At 43.3% G+C, this 17,272-nt stretch overlaps 1 protein-coding gene across 2 annotated transcripts in view; it reads left to right on the top strand.

Moving 5' to 3' along the window:
* The window catches only part of HECW1 (HECT, C2 and WW domain containing E3 ubiquitin protein ligase 1), a 291,424-nt gene that overhangs the window by 139,553 nt on the left and 134,599 nt on the right, over positions 1 to 17,272 (top strand). For both annotated transcript variants that reach the window (XM_084857787.1, XM_084857788.1), the window contains 2 exons: positions 4,192 to 4,267; positions 13,015 to 13,184. In XM_084857787.1, the coding sequence (XP_084713913.1) occupies positions 4,192 to 4,267; positions 13,015 to 13,184 (246 nt within the window). The remainder of the gene's footprint in view (positions 1 to 4,191; positions 4,268 to 13,014; positions 13,185 to 17,272) is intronic.

Here is a 17,272-nt window from a genome sequence, read left to right as displayed (position 1 = left end):
GATTTACATCAGCACATTGTTTTTATAGATATTGTGACACATAGGAAACGGCTCCTCCTCTCCCTCCCGTGTGGGGTTGCAGTCCTCAACATTTCTTCTCCTAGTACCATTGTTTATAATACAAGAAATGGGTTATAGGGTAGCTATGATAAGCAGAGAACAGAAGAGAACAGCAGAGAACAAGATATACAATTCTATGCTGACCTTAGCCTTTGTTGACAAGATAAGAAATTCCTGTGTCTCGTCATCTTACAAACATATATTTCAGAGAGCAAGAGCTCAGCAAGAACATGAAGCATGATACTGCATGAGGCTACTTAGTCTGACCCCCGATATGGCTGCTACAGTATCATCGATGCGCAGCAAAGATTTGGATTATGTGTATGCATGTATCTATGGTGCATGTGGCCTTCCTACTCCAGCAACCATAGTGGTGGATGCATGCAACATTGCGGCCAAATTTTTCAAGGTACATAGGCCCTTCTCTCAGCGCGCGAGTAAGCCTCAGCACATGGTTTGGGAATCATTGGTTAAATTCTTTGTAGGACTGCCAGTATCACATACTCAGACATCAGTGACAGAATGAATTTTGTCAGCATGTGTCATTTGGCAAAACAATAGGAATACAAAATGGAGAGAATAAGATAAAGCAGGGGTGAAGGACCTCAGGCCCAGAGGCCCAATCTGGCCCTCTGGGATTCTCTGGGTGGCCACACCCTTTCCCTGACCCCACCCACTTTCCCCTGACTCCACCTCCTTTCTCCTAACCTTGGATCATTTGTGCAGACATCTCAGCTCTTGTGGAGATTTTTCTCCATTCTAATAGGTTGAAATGTCTCTCCCAAGGCTTAGTTACTGGCCTTAAGAGCTTTAAGCTTCAGCATACTGTTATTTTGAGTATTTTGGGCTCTGCCGCTTTTGCCTTTGGTCTCATCTCCTTTACCTTTGGCCTCACCCACCACTGGAATGTAGGGATGGACGAAAGTCCCTTACCTGGTCCCGCAGCTTTTTTCAGGGGGGGGAGGCGCTCCGTTTCTCCCCCCGAAATTCTTGGTGGGTGGGGAGGTGCCCCGCCCCTCCCCGCCGAAATTCTGGCCGGGGGGGAGGCGCCCCATCCCTCCCCGCCGAAATTCTGGCCGGGGGGGAGTGCCCTGCCTCTCCGGCCGCGAAAGAAAAAAGTAAAGTAAAAAAAAAAACGTGATAGGCTACGTAAAGATTTACGTAGCCTATCACGGCTGACTTTGGAAAGAAAAGAAAAAAGCGCGTACGCAAATGGCGGCGCCCATGGGTGCCGCCATTTGCGTTCCTTATTTGGGCATGGGTAGCCTACATAAAGATTTACGTAGACTATGGCGAAAATAAGCCATAGTCTACATAAATCCTTATTTTCGCCGTAGTCTACATAAATCTTTACGTAGACTACCTGTGCCCAAATAAGGAATGCAAATGGCGGCGCCCATGGGCGCCGCCATTTGCGTACGCGCTTTTTTTTTTCAAAGTCAGCCATGATAGGCTACGTAAAGATTTACGTAGCCTATCACGGCTGACTTTGAAAATCTAGCCGTGATAGGCTACGTAAATCTTTACGTAGCCTATCACGTTTTTTTTTTTTTAACTTTACTTTACTTGGAAATGGCGGCGGCGGCAGCCAGTCAGAAGACTGGCCGCCGCCGAATCGCTGCCGGGACCCACCGCCAGGACCCGCCGCTGCGAGGGACATTTGCACAAGGTAAGCCCCATCCCGGGGGGGGGGTGTGTCAGAGAATTTCCCCACCAATTTCGGGGGGCCGAATGCGTTGGCATTCGGCCTCCCAGAGATTCGTGGAGAAATTCTCCGACATCCCTACTGGAATGTGGCTTCTGAGAGCTTCTGTGCAATGGAATTTGGCCCTCAGGTTGAATAACACCTGTGCTGTAAAGTATAAAGAAGAGACGTGAAAACTATAAAACCAGACATTACAGAGCCTCAATACCCCAGGACCATGGAGTCTGTATTAGTTCATGGTGTTAATAAAGCATCATTCTGGATGGCGTTGGTTTCAGAATCATACAAGAACACTCCAAATACCATCAAAGAGCATTCTAGGTATGCTGTCTCCTCCTACCCCCAAGTGCTTATGTGTTTGTCAGTCTAATGAAGTAAGTGGGAATTGTGCTAGGAAAAGATTGCTAGAGAGTTAAGCTTTTTTAGTCTTTTAAAATACTCTTAATATCTGATTTGTTAGTCTTAGTTCTGATCATTATATATAGTGAAGTCGCATTATCTGGGCTTTGATTATTCAGTGTTCTAGGCTAGACAGATTAAATGTGTGGCCCTCACCCAAACCTTTTCTAACCAAGGGCGCAATCCTATGCATGTTTAGGCAGAAAGAAGTCCTACAACTTTCAGCATTCCCAGAGTGCTGGGAATTGTAGGACTTTTTTCTGCCTAACATGCATAGGATTGGACCCTAAATTGCCCTGCAAGTAATTTGGATGAACCGGGTTCACAGTACTGTCACAGTAAAGCACACACCAACTTGAAGGCAGTTTAAAATTGAAATAATCCACAATGCTGGACTTGGAGAGCAACATTGGTCAAAGGCAAGTAACCAGACTTTGTAAGTTGCGCTGCACGTAGAAATCCTCACAGAGAAATATCTGGCCAAGTTTTCCAAAATGCTGATTACCTGGCCTCGATTGTGCTTTGCTGGCCCTAAAACCTCCAGCAAAGCACAATTAAGGCCAGACAATCAGACATGGAGAGTAACAAAGGCAAGATTACACAGAGTTCTGTCCCCAAGATTCCAACGGTCTAAAATAGGCAATGGAGAAAACAACAGAAGGTGAGGAAGCAGAGATAAAGCTAGGGAATAATGCCGGGGTAGGCAACATGGTTCCTGTGGGCACCAATTTGCCCCCAGGCACTTTTCTTGGTGCCTGCCATGGCGCCCCCCCCCATTTTTCTTTTTTTATTAACACATTTCCTTACCAGCAGCTGAGATCACTGTGAAGTAGGTTTTCTTGCTGCTGAAAACTGTGGGTTCAAAGCAGTTGTTTAGTGGGCTCGACCCCTCCTCTGCCATGTACTCCACCTTTTGGGCATGTTACCTGTCCTTCGCCACACCTCCCATGACAGCATTTTGTGGTGATGTCCAGAACACTTTCTCAAATGGCCAAATATGCCCATGGACCCCCCCAAAGGTTGCCTTCCCCTGTTTTTAGGGGACAAAATGCCCATACAAACAGTTCTATTAAAGTAACAGCAAAAGGTTAAAGTGAGTCAAGCCAAGTGAGTCAAGCCAAGCAGTTCCCAGTGAAATCTGGCACTGTATCCTAATCTCACCCTGCTGCACAGCCAGGGTCGCCAGGTTGGCAAACTGGAGATTCCCTTTGCTGTTAATGTTGCTGACACGATTGGTCAGACTTCAGGCTGGAGGTAGCGCTTTGCTGCCATTTACATGAGTAGCAACCGAGATGGTGGAGGGGCCCATGCCCTTACTGGCAGGCTTTGAGAGGCACTGTCCGAGCAGGCTGTTTCAGCATTGTGTGACTACCGAATGGCTAGCAGCATCCTGCATGCAATTTCCCCTTCCTGATGCAGCAGCTAGGCCTGCCTGCAAGTAGCCTTCTTTAAAAAGCTGTTCAGGAGAAGGAGTGACGGAGATTGGATCCAGTCACCCCGGTTCCCCCTTTGCTGCTGAAATTGCTGGTTTTGCCTTTTTGGAAAAGGGCTCCATGTGTCCAGCTCTGTGGGATTGTAGCCAAGAAATGCAAAGATATTTTATTCATTTGACATCCAGGAACCTTATATTTCACTTTGTTACCAAAATAGTTACTCCCATCCCAAACAATATACCTATTCTGGCAGGTGGATTTGTTTTTCTGTAATAAATACATGCTGTTTACAAACAGTAAAGATAAGAGAATGTTCTTTTTATCAACACATAGAAAACACACTGATAAGATTACAGTAATTCCTTGCTTTGACTTCAACTGCTCCGAGAAGAATCTCTCCCGTGGCCTCTATTTCCCCTTTACTGTTAAAAGCGTTGACTCGTCAAATAAGTGTTTGATCAATAACTGCCTAATGAATGCTTGTCATTGATTTCTACTTGATTGTGGCTATAGGAATAATAGTTATTATGCAGTGTTATTCTTTTTAAAAAGGCATTGATGGCAGCTCTCCTACTATTTTTCTCTGTCCGACAGATTTTTAAAAGCATCACCAATGAAGATTCGGTCCAGGGGCAAGGAAGCAGACGACTGATCAGTTTCTCATTGTCAGGTATGCCTTGCTCTAACATTTAACAATGTGGCTACACTTTTGAACAGAAGATTTAAGCAACCCCAAATCATTTGACCTGGATTTTACAAATCATGCTTGCATTTTATCCCCCATGCTGTTCAACATTTATATGAAGCCATTGGGTGAGGTCATTAGGAATTTTTGGGTGGGGTGTCACCAGTACGCTGATGATGCTCAACTCTACTTCTCCTTGTCGCTGGAGCCAGCAGGGGCAGTGAAGATGCTGGACCAGTGCCTGGAATCTGTATTGGGCTGGATGAGGCCAATAAATGGAGGCTGAATTCTGATAATATGGAAGCTCTGGTGGATTAGTGGTTCCCAAGTCTGGGAATTGAGTAAGTGACCTGTCCTGGATGGGATTTCACCCCCTCTGAAGGAGCAGGTGCATAGTTTGGGAGTACTCCTAGATCCATCCCTGTCACTGGAGCCCCAGGTGAACTCTGTGGCCCGGAGTACTTGAGGCCAGCTTCAGCCGATCCACCAGCTACGGCCTTTCCTGGACAGGGATAACCTAGTCACAGTAGTACATGCAATGGTAACTTCCCGATTAGACTACTGCAATGCACTTTATGTGGGGCTTCCCTTGAAGATGACTTGGAAGTTGCAGCTACTGCAACATGCAGCAGCTAGATGGCTGACTGGAACATCATGTAAAGAACACATAACACCAGTCCTAAAGGAATTGCACTGGCTCCTAATACATTTCCGCTCGGAATTCAAGGTGCTAGCGATGACATTTAAAGCCCTAAGCGGCTTGGGACCTCAATATTTGAGGGAGTGCCTCCCCCTATATATACCTGCCCGAGGATTGAGATCTGTTGGAGGAGCACTCCTCTGCGTCCCACCAGTGCAAGTCATACGCTACGGTGGGACGTGGGAGAGGACTTTTTCTGCTGTGGCACCCCGGTTGTAGAATGCACTCCCCTTGGAGGCCCGATTGGCTCAGACACTGGTTTTATTTCAGCGTCAAGTTAAAACATAGCTTTTTAACCATGTTAAAGCCTTTGAGCACTAACTGGATTCCCTGAGTTTGTACACTGGTTTAACTGTTTTATTGTTTTAGATTTTAAACTGGTATTAGCTAGCTTAATGATTTAATATCTTTTAGCTATTTGAATTATTTATTGTTTTACACTGTTTACATTTATTTTATCTGTACGCCACCCTGATATTTTAATGATATAGGGCGGGATACAAATGTTATAGATAGATAGATAGACAGATAGATAGATAGATAGACAGACAGACAGACAGACAGACAGACAGACAGATCCATCTTGCCCTTCCATAAGCGCGGGACAAAGCACAGACACCTATATCCCATGTTTACATCACTATGCATTAATATTAGGTGAAAGATGGTGACTTGCCCCAAACCATCCAGGAAGCTTCACAACTGCAGGAAGATTTCAACCCAAACCTCCCCTGTCCAAGTCCAGCCATCTATCCACGACGCCAAATTCAGTCCTCTTGTGTTGACTGAAGGAACAAAAATACCCTTTTATTTTATTGGATTGAATAAAAATCATGAACATTTCAACAACGTTTTGAATTTTTAAGAGAAATCACAAGATGACTGCAAAGCTCTCAAAATTTCACAGTTTTATGTTTTTCTTTCAGAGCCAAATAGCTATTCATTAGAGCTGTTATTCCTCACTGAGGTCTGGAAAAGTGAATGTTATTGGCTTTTCCATGCTAGCTATGCAGCTATGGGTCATCCTCTTCCTGTTAACTAGTAAATCATGCTCTTCTAAGAAGATAGGAAGGGGCACAATTCACATATCCTTCTAGCAAGGTACCTCCTGAGGTACCACATGCGACTTCCATGCCATTTTTGGGCATTGATAGGTTTAGTTACCCGTTACAGTAATATCTGTTCTTTTTCGTAACTGCCACTGCTAAGTCTCTGATCCATGGTTTGGATTATTTCCTATTTTCTTGATTATTACCATCTTATCATTGTCTCTCCATGTGCTAATCTTAATCCATTTATCTCTGTTCATCTTTTGTGCTTAGGAAGTTATCTGTACAAATCGTAAGGAAAAATGTTTATAGGCATCTAAGAGGCCATGATATGTAGCTGGCACCTTGCACACCTTCTATATGAGTAAATATGATAAGCTTAATACTTTCTTTGACAGGCTAATGAATAGGTTTGGGGATAGAGTGGCCACTTATAAATTATATAAAAAAAGAGGACACTTGTCACCAAAAAAAGAGGACAAAGAGGGCACCATAATATTTGCATAAGCTAATTTATATCTATAGATGCAAATGTAGAAAGATTTATTATAATTTAAATAGTACATCTCACCATAGTGTGGAAGACTTTGACCAGGTGACCTGTGCGCCTTGTCAGTCTGCTGTCCAGTTGCTGTTGATGGGTAACTTGAAGGCCCAGCAGTCCCTTCTGAGGGTTCTTTATCTTTAAATCAGACTTGGGCTGGACAGTCCTTCTAATACAGGACTGTCCTCTACAAAGGAAGACATATGGCCACCCTATTTTGGGAATGTAGTATTATTTATTATTTATGTGGTGTAGTGGCTAGAGTGTTGGACTGGGAGTCGGGAGATCCAGGTTCTAGTCCTCACTTGGCCATGAAAGTTCACTGGGTGACTTTGAGCCATTCACAGACTCTCAGCCCAACCTACCTCACAGGGTTGTTGTTGTGAGGAGAAAATAGAGAGAAGGAGGATTATGTATGCCGCCTTGGGCTCCTTAGGGGGGAAAAAGGTGGGATATAAATGTAATAAATAAATAAGTAAAGAGACAGCCGATTTAGGCTGTCTAACCAGGGCGCCTTGGACTGGGGGGGGAGGAGGCCGGACGGCACATAGGAAGCATTGTTCTGGCACTTCCGTGGTCCCCTCCTTGCCCCCGGGAATGCCCCCTTTTCAGCTGCTCCTCACTGCCCTTCTGAGCACGGAGCCGGGGACGAACCGCGCCTCTTATGAGGCGGTGGGGGCGGGAGCAGGGAGCTGGATTTCTGGGAACCAAGCTCGGAGTGCTGGCTCCAAGCTTGGTTCCCAGAAACCGAAAAATCTTATGCCATCTAGCCACTGTCTAGCGGCCATAGGATTGCGCCCTTAAACCCTTTTAATGAATTATTTTATGATGGATACAGGTGATCAGTAGCCACGTGGTAGTTGCTTAAGTGGCTTTGTAATAGAAGAGAGTAATTATTAGAACAGTTAACTGGGCCTGAAAAATCACAGCCTGTCTAATGGTCAGTTTATGGAACACAGAAAGCTCCTCTTGGGTGAAATGTTTTACCTTGGCTTTTTGATCACCTCTGAGACGGAATTATTTATTTGTTACATGTGTATCCACCAAGAAGCTCAGGGTGGTGTATATTAATCCCCTTCTTTATCCTCACAGCAAACCTGTTTAGGTAGGTTAGGCTAAGACAGTGGGGTTTTTAAAAACTTTCTGTCCCATCACTTTGTCTGCCAAGGAACCCAGAGCATAGGCCATGGATACATAGTCTGTTTACCCCAGGCTCTAACCAGTCATGTTGTTTCACCGTCACCCTGTGTGAACTGAAAGGCTGCCCTAGAATTCACACAGCAGCACCCCTATACAGCTGTGTTTTTGCAGGGGGAGACCAGCAGTGTCAGATAAGCTGTCCTTCGGGAAAGCTCGTCTGTATTCCTGACCTTCTGAAGAAGCCCCAGTGCTCCCTGAAATGCACTTTGAAAACCATTGGGCTGCCCAGTTTGCCTCATGGCTGAATGGGGAATTGAACTTGAGCCTCTGTGCTACAAGTCTCACCATTCTTTCCAATGTTCCATGCTGGATTTCACTGGAATGTGCATATAGAGTCCACTAGAACCTTAATTATCTACTGTTCTCTTTCATTCTCTTTGAAGACAATTAAGAAATAGTTTTCCCTGTTAGCAATACATGAATAATTAATCTTTTCTCCTCTTATGCTTATGACCCAAACTTATTTTTCACCACTACTGCCCTCAGTATTAATCGATGGTCCTCTTTCCCCCATGGCTGTAAATGTTTTCCCTGTAGACTTCCTTGAGCTTTCCTTGTGATCCTTTTTCTGTCCTTTTAGCAAAAGCTGGAACTTTACAACTTTAGATTGCTCTGCTTCATTTCCTTATCCCACTTCTGAGTGGGATTTTGTTTGGCACATGCTTAATGTGGAAAAATACACCACCCCACTATATTTTGCCACAATCCCATACATCAGACATTGGGAACCTCTGGTCTACAGGCCAGATACAGCCTGTGGGGGTTCCCCAGCAAACCCACCAGCTTCTTCCCCAGACACCACACCCTCTCCTCAGGCAAACGGTCTTATCTCTGATCAGCAGCTGATGGGAGATAAGACCTTTTTCCTATCCAGTGCTGAGAGATCAGCTGCTGATCGGAGAGCCTCTCTCAGTGCTGGGCATGGAGAATCCCCCCTCAGCTGATCTGCATAGGTATCAGCTGAGAAAGAGGTGCTAGGAAGAGTGTCTATGCGTGTCTGTGTGAATGGTGTATGGCAAAGTGGGATGGCATGCCCACTTTGAGCTCTGGCCGTGCTAACTGCTGGCAGGCAGCCCCAGAGTGGTTTCCTCGATGGAAAAGTTTCCACATCTCTGCCGTATGTTCTCTTCCTGTTCCCTATGCCGTATATTACTAAATCCATTCATATCTTGCTACATCTCCCTGAAAGTCTTTCTGCCACATCCATCTGAATGGTCTTATTACATCTCTCTGCTATAACTTGATACACTCTTGTTAAAGAACTTGGTATACTGTTCCTGAAATTCTTCCCATTGTATTTTGCTACTCTTGCTGCCATATTTTGCTACACCCAGTTTCATTGTCAAGGCTACATCCACCCACCCACCACCCACCCTAAAATAATGGCAATAATAGTTTGGTGACACTGCTGAAAAATCTCTCTCAGAACTGCTTTTCTTGTTTAACTTGAATGTTAAACTAGTTTATGTCTATAGTTTAAATAAACCCTCAGACTCTAGTGCTGAATTGACTAGTCTCAAACTTAGTTTTAATAAAGGCACAACCAGAGCAATGGTTTTTTGTCATATGGTGGTACGACTTAACCCCACAGTTATGCATGCCCTCGTGACATCCTGAATATACTACTGCAATGTGTTGTATGTGGGACTCCCTTTGAATTCTTGGAAAGTATAGCTAGTTCAGAATATGGCAGCCAGAGTGTTGATTGCGACTCTTTGATCAGAATGTATCTTGCCAATGTTAAAAGTTCTCCACTGGCTTCTAGTCTCTTTCTGGACACAGATCAAAGTGCTAGTTTTGACAGCTTGGGACCTGGGTTTTTGAAGGACCACCTGCCCCTATATGAGCCTGCTGTTCTCTCAGATGATCTTCAGATGATCTTTAGAGCTTAGGCAAGTAGCAACCAGAAAAAGGGCCTTTCCCCCTGGAATACCATCAGCAGAGACACTCAAATGGGGCCAACCGTATTGATCTTTAAGTGCCATGTCAAGACAGTTTTATTCCCCTAAGCTTTTAATAAAGGGATGCTTTTCTGTTTTTGCTTTATTTATTTTTATAGAGATTGTATTGTTACTGTCTTATAGTATTCTCTGTTGGTAGTCCCCTTGAGTCTATGTTGAGCTGAAAGTCAGGATCTAAATATTTTAAATAAGTAAATAAGTACAATATGTACATTTACATGCTATGAATGCTCTGTGTTCTCAAGCTGCCAGATGAAGACATACCAGTGATCACTATTACCCAGTGCATCTGATGAAGCAGCCAGTAACTGCAAAAACTTATGCCAGAAGAAATTTGTTAGTCTTTCAGTGTGCTACAAGACTCTTTGTTGTTTTTATTCCCCATGTGTTTTTGCTGATTTTTTCCTCTCCTGAAATTCTGTTTCCCTCTTGAAATTTTTACCCACTGTCTTCTCCCAATTACCTTTTAAGATCTCTCTTCCTCCTGCGTTTGTTTCTTCTAATGATGTCCAAACTCCTTTGATTCAGATTAGGGCCTTTTCCTAGCCTATAGCGTCAGGAAAGTTTTCCGTATATCCGTAGCTTATTTTGTCCTCTGTAGGATGGATTGAGCAGAGAAATCATGATTTGTCCAAGACCTTTTAATAAGTTTTATGCCTTTTGGGTGTCATTTTTGCATCCAAATCCAACACTCTGTCCTCTGTAGTACTCTGGCTGTCTTCTATCCGCTATCCTAAGGATGCCACTTTTGTTACATACAACTGGCCATATTATGGAACTGTTCAGTTGCTCTTTATTATTTCCCAAGCAGGTATAATTTCCTCCAAATAAGTCATCTAGTTTCCACTTCTAGTAATTAATTTACTTCCAAGAAATGATCTACTCTATCATTTTGTTATGGGCTTCATGCTAGTTTTTGAATGACTGAGAAAATATATAGAAAAATATGCTTGCTCTGCCTTCTGTTTCTTCTGTGCTCCAGTGATCTGTTTCTGAGAAATTGCCTGGCATTTTCAAACAGATTGATATGCGCCACTTGTTGTAGGGAGGGCTATGATTTATGAGCAATCAGAAATGATGTATGGTATATTAATGTTGTTCATCAGTAGGTCCGGGTATAAAAATATACACACAGAATGTTAACTGCTGTCTTGACTTCCTTCAATTCACACGCGCCCAAGAAATGCCTTGGGAAAACCAGAGCGTACCGAACTGCTTTGCATTTTTATTATTAATGAAAACTTTAGGAATTTAGTAGCCATGGTGAACATATTTTCAGAGGCATTGTGATGAGGTGAAAATATTTTCATTTGGGGTGTCCTAGTGGATAAGGCCACAGTACTTCTCTGGAAATAGGGTAAGCTGGCAGCGAAATACAAAGGGTGCAGAAGGAGCTTGCCTGGAAATTCCCTGATTTGGGTTTGTTTCTTCAGTTCCAGAACAAGAGAGTAAACTAACGTTTAGGAAGTTCTAATTGTGTATTATTTGGGTTGGAAGAACATGGAGATTCGCAAAGCCCATGGAGGTAGCTGTTCCCCTAGCTTGGCTTGACCAGAGCATCAGGAAAAGAGGGAGGAAGTTGCCTTTTTTATCCTTGTCCTCCTCCTCCTAGCAGCCCTTTTATCTGAGCTCCCAGAAACCATGGAGGACTTGGTCATGGTTCTTTCAGGCTCTTATTCATCTTCTCCCCCAAAGTTGCTTGTTCAAATGGGGCTACACAATCTATGTATGCCTCTCTCCTCTCCCTTGCCCAAGCTTTCATATTGCTGGGCCTAAATCTTATCACAGCTGCTTGCTGGAGTGGTGGTGGTGGTGTCAGGATTGATTCTGAGTGCAGGGAGATAGTTATCAGCTCAGATTCAGAAGAGGAACACCTAGAACCGGGGGATGCATTTTCCGAAGCCAGTTCAGATATGGGTAGGTGTGCTTCTCAGGTTACTAACTCCCAGACGGCTAGGCCTGAAGCCCCCCCCCCCCCCGAGAAGCTGGGAGGAGGAGGAGGAGAGTGGGGGCTGTGACCTAAGAGATGCTAGACGGCGGAGCTAAGAGGGAAACGTCGGGGTGGAGCTCAGATGGTCGACCCGGTTAGCGTTGCATGAGAGGCGACGTAGGGAAGCATCACTGGAAGAGTGGGACATCCCTCCCTAAGTTAGTCTAGCCAGCTGGAGGCATTCCTTTGTAGTCTGAGAGTCTTCAAGGATTTGCATCTGTAATGAACCTGTTGATAATGAATTAAAGGCGTGAGACTGAAGCCTCTATTTGTGTGTGTGAGTGCAAAAGGAAAGAGGGGGGCCAATGGAAATGCAACAGGGGGCTTATGAATTGCCAAAAAAAGAGGAAATGCATCACCAAAAAAGAGGACAAAAGAGGATAGTGGCTTGCATAAAATTTGCATATGGTATTATAATTTAAAGAGAAATACAGTACAATTCAGCATAGTGGGAAAGACTGTGACCAGGTGACTTGTGTGTAGAGACATTGGAGGAATCCATCCTGGGGATGGATTTTGCTGAACATCCATCAGCTTGGCCCCCCGGACTTCAGCTCATTTCCCTGCAAGCTGGCCAGACTCAATCTGCATTGAGTCAGGCCAGTTTGCAGAGTCAGGCCCCCTGGGGAGTGGGGTTATTTGCACAAATAGAAAATTGCACAAATTTCAGCTGCAATTTGCACAAATTTCGGGGGGAAACCATGGTTTGGCTCACAAATGCAAGCTGAGTCAGGAGTGCTGCGGAAATCCAACAAGCCCCCAAAGGGATGGTTTTCCCGGTGATGGACTTCCATAGTTGTGTGCCTGCCTGTTCATTCTGCTGTTCAGGTGCTGTTGATGGGCAACAGTTCTTATGGTTCTTTATCTTAAAACCAGAATTGGAAAAGACAGCCCTTCAAATAGAGGACTGCTTGAAATAGAGGATTGTCCCCTGTAACAGACACATGGCCACCCTACTTCTTGCATGATTTCGTCAACAGCTGGGAAGTTCTAATAATCTTTGGAGCCCTCTGGCCAATCTTGTCCCTTCCCCTCATGGTCTGTTCCCATGAGGCCATTGCAGATTGTAGCCGTGATCTTTAAGCTACTTCCATGCAGTCAAATCCCACTGCAGTAACTGGAACTTATTTCACTCATTCTGGATGTTGCTTTCGGTGTTCTTGTGGCATAGAATATGATTCATACATTTTAAAATAAAATGTTATAAATATTATGAAGAGCTGGGGGGAGGCTAAAAAATGTGTGATGGCTAAAATGAATGCTAATAGGAATAATCAACCTTCTGCAGATTTCCAGGCTTTTGGTCTGAAGAAAGGCATGTTCTTCAATCCGGACCCTTACCTAAAGATTTCGATCCAGCCCGGAAAGCATAGCATCTTCCCAGCTCTTCCTCACCATGGACAGGAGAAGAGATCAAAGATCATGTGTAATACCGTCAACCCCATCTGGCAAGGAGAGGTAAGCCATTGGCTTTCAAAAAGTTAAATAAAGCTGATCTACCCTTCGTAACAAATGCACAAACTGATTAACATGGGTGCACATATTTTTTAAAGATTTGCCAGGAAGGAGCTTGGAGGGAGGTAGAGGATGCACCTGTAAAAGGAGAGCCTTTTCTTGCTGGCGCAATGTGATGCCCCCTACACATACACACGCGTATATTCTAGGAGTGCCTAATCGAGAGATTGCATGTCTCAAGCCTACCTGGATTTGTAGCCACTGACTTGGGAGCTCTTCCTCAATGGGTGGACACTGTTTGCGATGACTCAGGGACAAGGCTTTCTGCCCATGTGCACAGCTGCTGTTCTTCTACTTCATATCTTCTAGAGCTGACCTCTGATACCGAAAAAAATTCTGAAGCTGTGCCCTGGGATGTTCTGGCTCAAATTAAATTCTGTTTCAAAGGATGTCTGTTGGAAGAGAGGGGGTATTAAAAGAGAAAAAGGCAAGATATTGAGTGGAAATAGCAGAGAAAGAGTGCTTTGGGTCTAATTAGGATGTATAAAAGAGACAAAACTATGGTGAAAATAAAGAACAGGGAGAGAATGAGAAGAGAGGTAAGCCCTATTCAGGTGTTCTGTATCTGAGTAGAATAAACATGTGAGGAGGGGCTAGTGTGAATAAACATGTGAGCTAGTGTGCTCCCCCTAGCCCTGCCCTGCCCTTCTTGTGGGTTCACATTGTCCTCTACTCATGGAGGGCAACTTTCTGAAGGGGAGAGTGTCCTGTATCGGTGGAGGCCCTGTATGTGATTGAGAATGCTGAAAAACCAGGGTTCTCAATTGTGTGGAGGCTCTCCCCTTCAGAAAGCTGCCCTCCACGAGTAGAAGATGATGGAAACATGCAAAGGGGGCAGGGCTAGTGCACTCCTCTTCCTTGTGTGTTTATTCTACTCACATATAGAACACCTGAACAGGGCTAGAGGTGTGGGGAAAGAGGAATATAAGAAGTGCTGGCAGCCAGGACATGTCGACAGCACATATGGGAGAAGCAAAATGTTGATGGCAGCTCTTTCCAGAAATCCAAGTGCTAGTCAATAGGCTCAGTTTTTAGTTTCCAGGATTACTGGGAACCTGGATTTTTTCACCCTTGCTGAGTAATGTATTTGATTTTATGTATCCTCCTTGTCCAAATAATCATATAACTAACTGATCACACTTCATCCTATAGCAACAACTTTATTGTATAAGCCATTGGCCTTGACAACTTCCAGGTAGACTTTCCATACAAAATTTGTGTTACAAAAGTTGCAATGAAATAAACTATTAGCCATTCAGATTAAATAATAAAAGTTAAAATAGGCTGTCTTTTACCTCATACAATAACAATCTTAACTTAAACTAAGAAGATCTGTTCTCTATTATATCAAAGCATCCCCTTCACTAATTACACTGATCCTTTACATTTCTTCAGCCTGGAGTTTCCTTGCTGCTAACACATACCAAGCTGTTCTATAAGTCACAAAAGCTTGAGAGTCTTCTGGTAAAAAAGAAAAGAAAAAGATAATTTCCTGATTGCAACATGTTGTTAATTTAAACAATACATTTTCTAATACTGTTTTTCTTGGCCAATCTTAAGGGGTATTTCAGTATGTAATGCATTATAGTCTCCGTCTGATTCAAATTACAGATCTGATGGGAGACAGGATCTATTTGTATCTGCCTTCCAGCATGGCAGAAGGCATAATCAGTAAGCATAGTTTAGTGGTGCCAACGTCTGGCCCTCCAGATGTTTTGGCCTACAACTCCCATCAGCCCTAGCCAGCATAATCAATGGTGAGGCATGATGGGAGTTCTAGACTAAAACCCCTGAAGGGCCACAAGTTGCCCAGCCTTGGCATAGTTAACAACAAAAAAAAGCACTATGCAAAATAAATAATGTCAAATCTTCAAGTTATCTAGCTGTCTGATGGTCCTTCTTAAAAAGTCAGTGCCATCAAGGACATTTTGATTGTTGCAACAGCCTTGTATCCTTTCTAGCTTGACCTTCATAGAGCCTGTCTCTTAGTTCTTTGTTGCCTAGACAGTCCCACCATACTTCCGGCAAATGATATACTTTGAACAGATTATGAATAATACTACCTCAAGTTTCCAATCTCCTTGAAGAAAAATATGCCTGTTTTACCAACCACTCATCTGGAATCATGTGCATACATTTATGGAATTTGAATAATACATGCATCTTTAATTGCGGACCAACCTGCTTCTGCTCGAATGACGAGCATGGATACACTGAGTTCCTTAAATTTCAGCCATAACAGTTTAATTTGCTACTAAAACAGATGCTAGATTAGTCTTTTGGTACACATTGTACTACAAAACTGTTATTTGTAGGGCTGGTAATTATTAAATAAAAGCATAGTTTGGCATTACAAGAGCATAATTAAGGGGTGGTAGGATGCCATTGTTAGGTGCCAGAAAGTCTTGTAGTGTTAACAGGGAAAATGAGAGAACAAACATTGTTGGGCGCAAGACATTTAGCAAGGAAATGCAAATATATTTGTTTGAGTAGTGACAGGAGAATAAGAGGACATCCAAAACTTCATGATCCAAGCATAACTCTAACTCCTGACATCCATTGCTCTCTCTGATGCCCCCTATTAATTATTTGCAAAGCTCTGATACCACTGGGATTCAGATTAAATGGTATAGCTGTGTTAATTTGGAATATTGTCCTGAAAATTCAGATGTTACTGAAGTGTGCAATGCTTTAATTGAATGTGCTGAAAATTCATCTATGATGTTTTACTCTTTGATTGAGCTTTGCATGCAAAAGGTGCCAGGTTCAATCCCTGGCATCTCCAGTTAGAAGACAGTTTTGGATATTCATATGTAACTGCAAGAACTATGAACCTTAATATTTTTATTTACGGCAAAAAACATCAATACTGTTTAAACCAAAAGAACATTAATCTATGGTGTTTTACTCCTTGATTGACCTTTGCATGCGGAAGGTGCCAAGTTCAATCCCTGGTATCTCCAGTTTTTTAAAAACAATCTCAGATAGCAGAACTGGGAAATAGCATGGGCTCTGTACACTAGAAGGCAGAACTTGGAAATGTATTAATTTATTTAGGCTTAGCATTTCCTTGATATTAAACCAGTAATTGGATATAATTGTTCATACACAGTTACTACATTAGTGTATTTAGTTTACATCACATATGGTGAGTTATTTGGTTTGTATAGTTTTTTCTGTAGTGAAGCTTAAGTATACCCAGGGCTTCCACTCATGCAATGGAAAGTTGGCCAGCAAGAATCACATAAACATTAAGGAAATCAAATCAGGGAAGGTCACTAAACGGTCACTAAAAGACACAGATGGGCAGGACCTGGAATTTATGAACGAGTGGATTTAGATTGCCAGTCAGGATGTGAAGGATGTTTAGGTTCCAGGATGTGAAGGTGTAGGTGGGAGCTGCTGAGAACTGTGTCGGTTGGCCTCTATGGAACATAAGAGCTTGGTGAGTTTTGTGTGCAACATTATGGATGGTTAAAGCCTGTAAGAGGAAATTCTGACACCCCTTCTGTTTTCCAAGTTTCATGCACACCTGCATCATTCACTACTCTTTCTTTCCCCTGTCCCTTTTGGTGCACAATTTCCTTTTGCCAGCTTTAAGGTTAATATCTGATTCTGGGTGAAGCAGCTTAGCTCTAACTGTAGTTAAAGGGCTGGATTCAGGTATGACCTAAATCATATCCCTTATGAATATACAGTGGAGGTGAGGAATAGATTTAAGGGATTAGACCTGATAGACAGAGTGCCTGAGGAACTATGGACGGAGGTCCGTAACATTGTTCAGGAGGCAGCAACTAAATCCATCCCAAAGAAAAAGAAATGGAAGAAAGCAAAGTGGCTGTCTGATGAGGCTTTACAAGTAGCTGAGGAAAGAAGGGAAGTGAAAAGCAAGGGACAAAGGGGAAGATATATCCAACTGAATGCAGATTTCCAGAGAATAGCAAGGAGAGACAAGAAGGCCTTCTTAAATGAACAATGCAAAGAAATCGAGGAAAACAACAGAATGGGAAAGACTAGAGATCTTTTCAAGA

This window comes from Heloderma suspectum, chromosome 5, assembly GCF_057233095.1.
Source record: "Heloderma suspectum isolate Gila_16-S chromosome 5, 16-S_ref, whole genome shotgun sequence".
Taxonomy (NCBI): domain Eukaryota; kingdom Metazoa; phylum Chordata; class Lepidosauria; order Squamata; family Helodermatidae; genus Heloderma; species Heloderma suspectum.
This window is presented reverse-complemented; position numbering and strand designations above follow the sequence as displayed.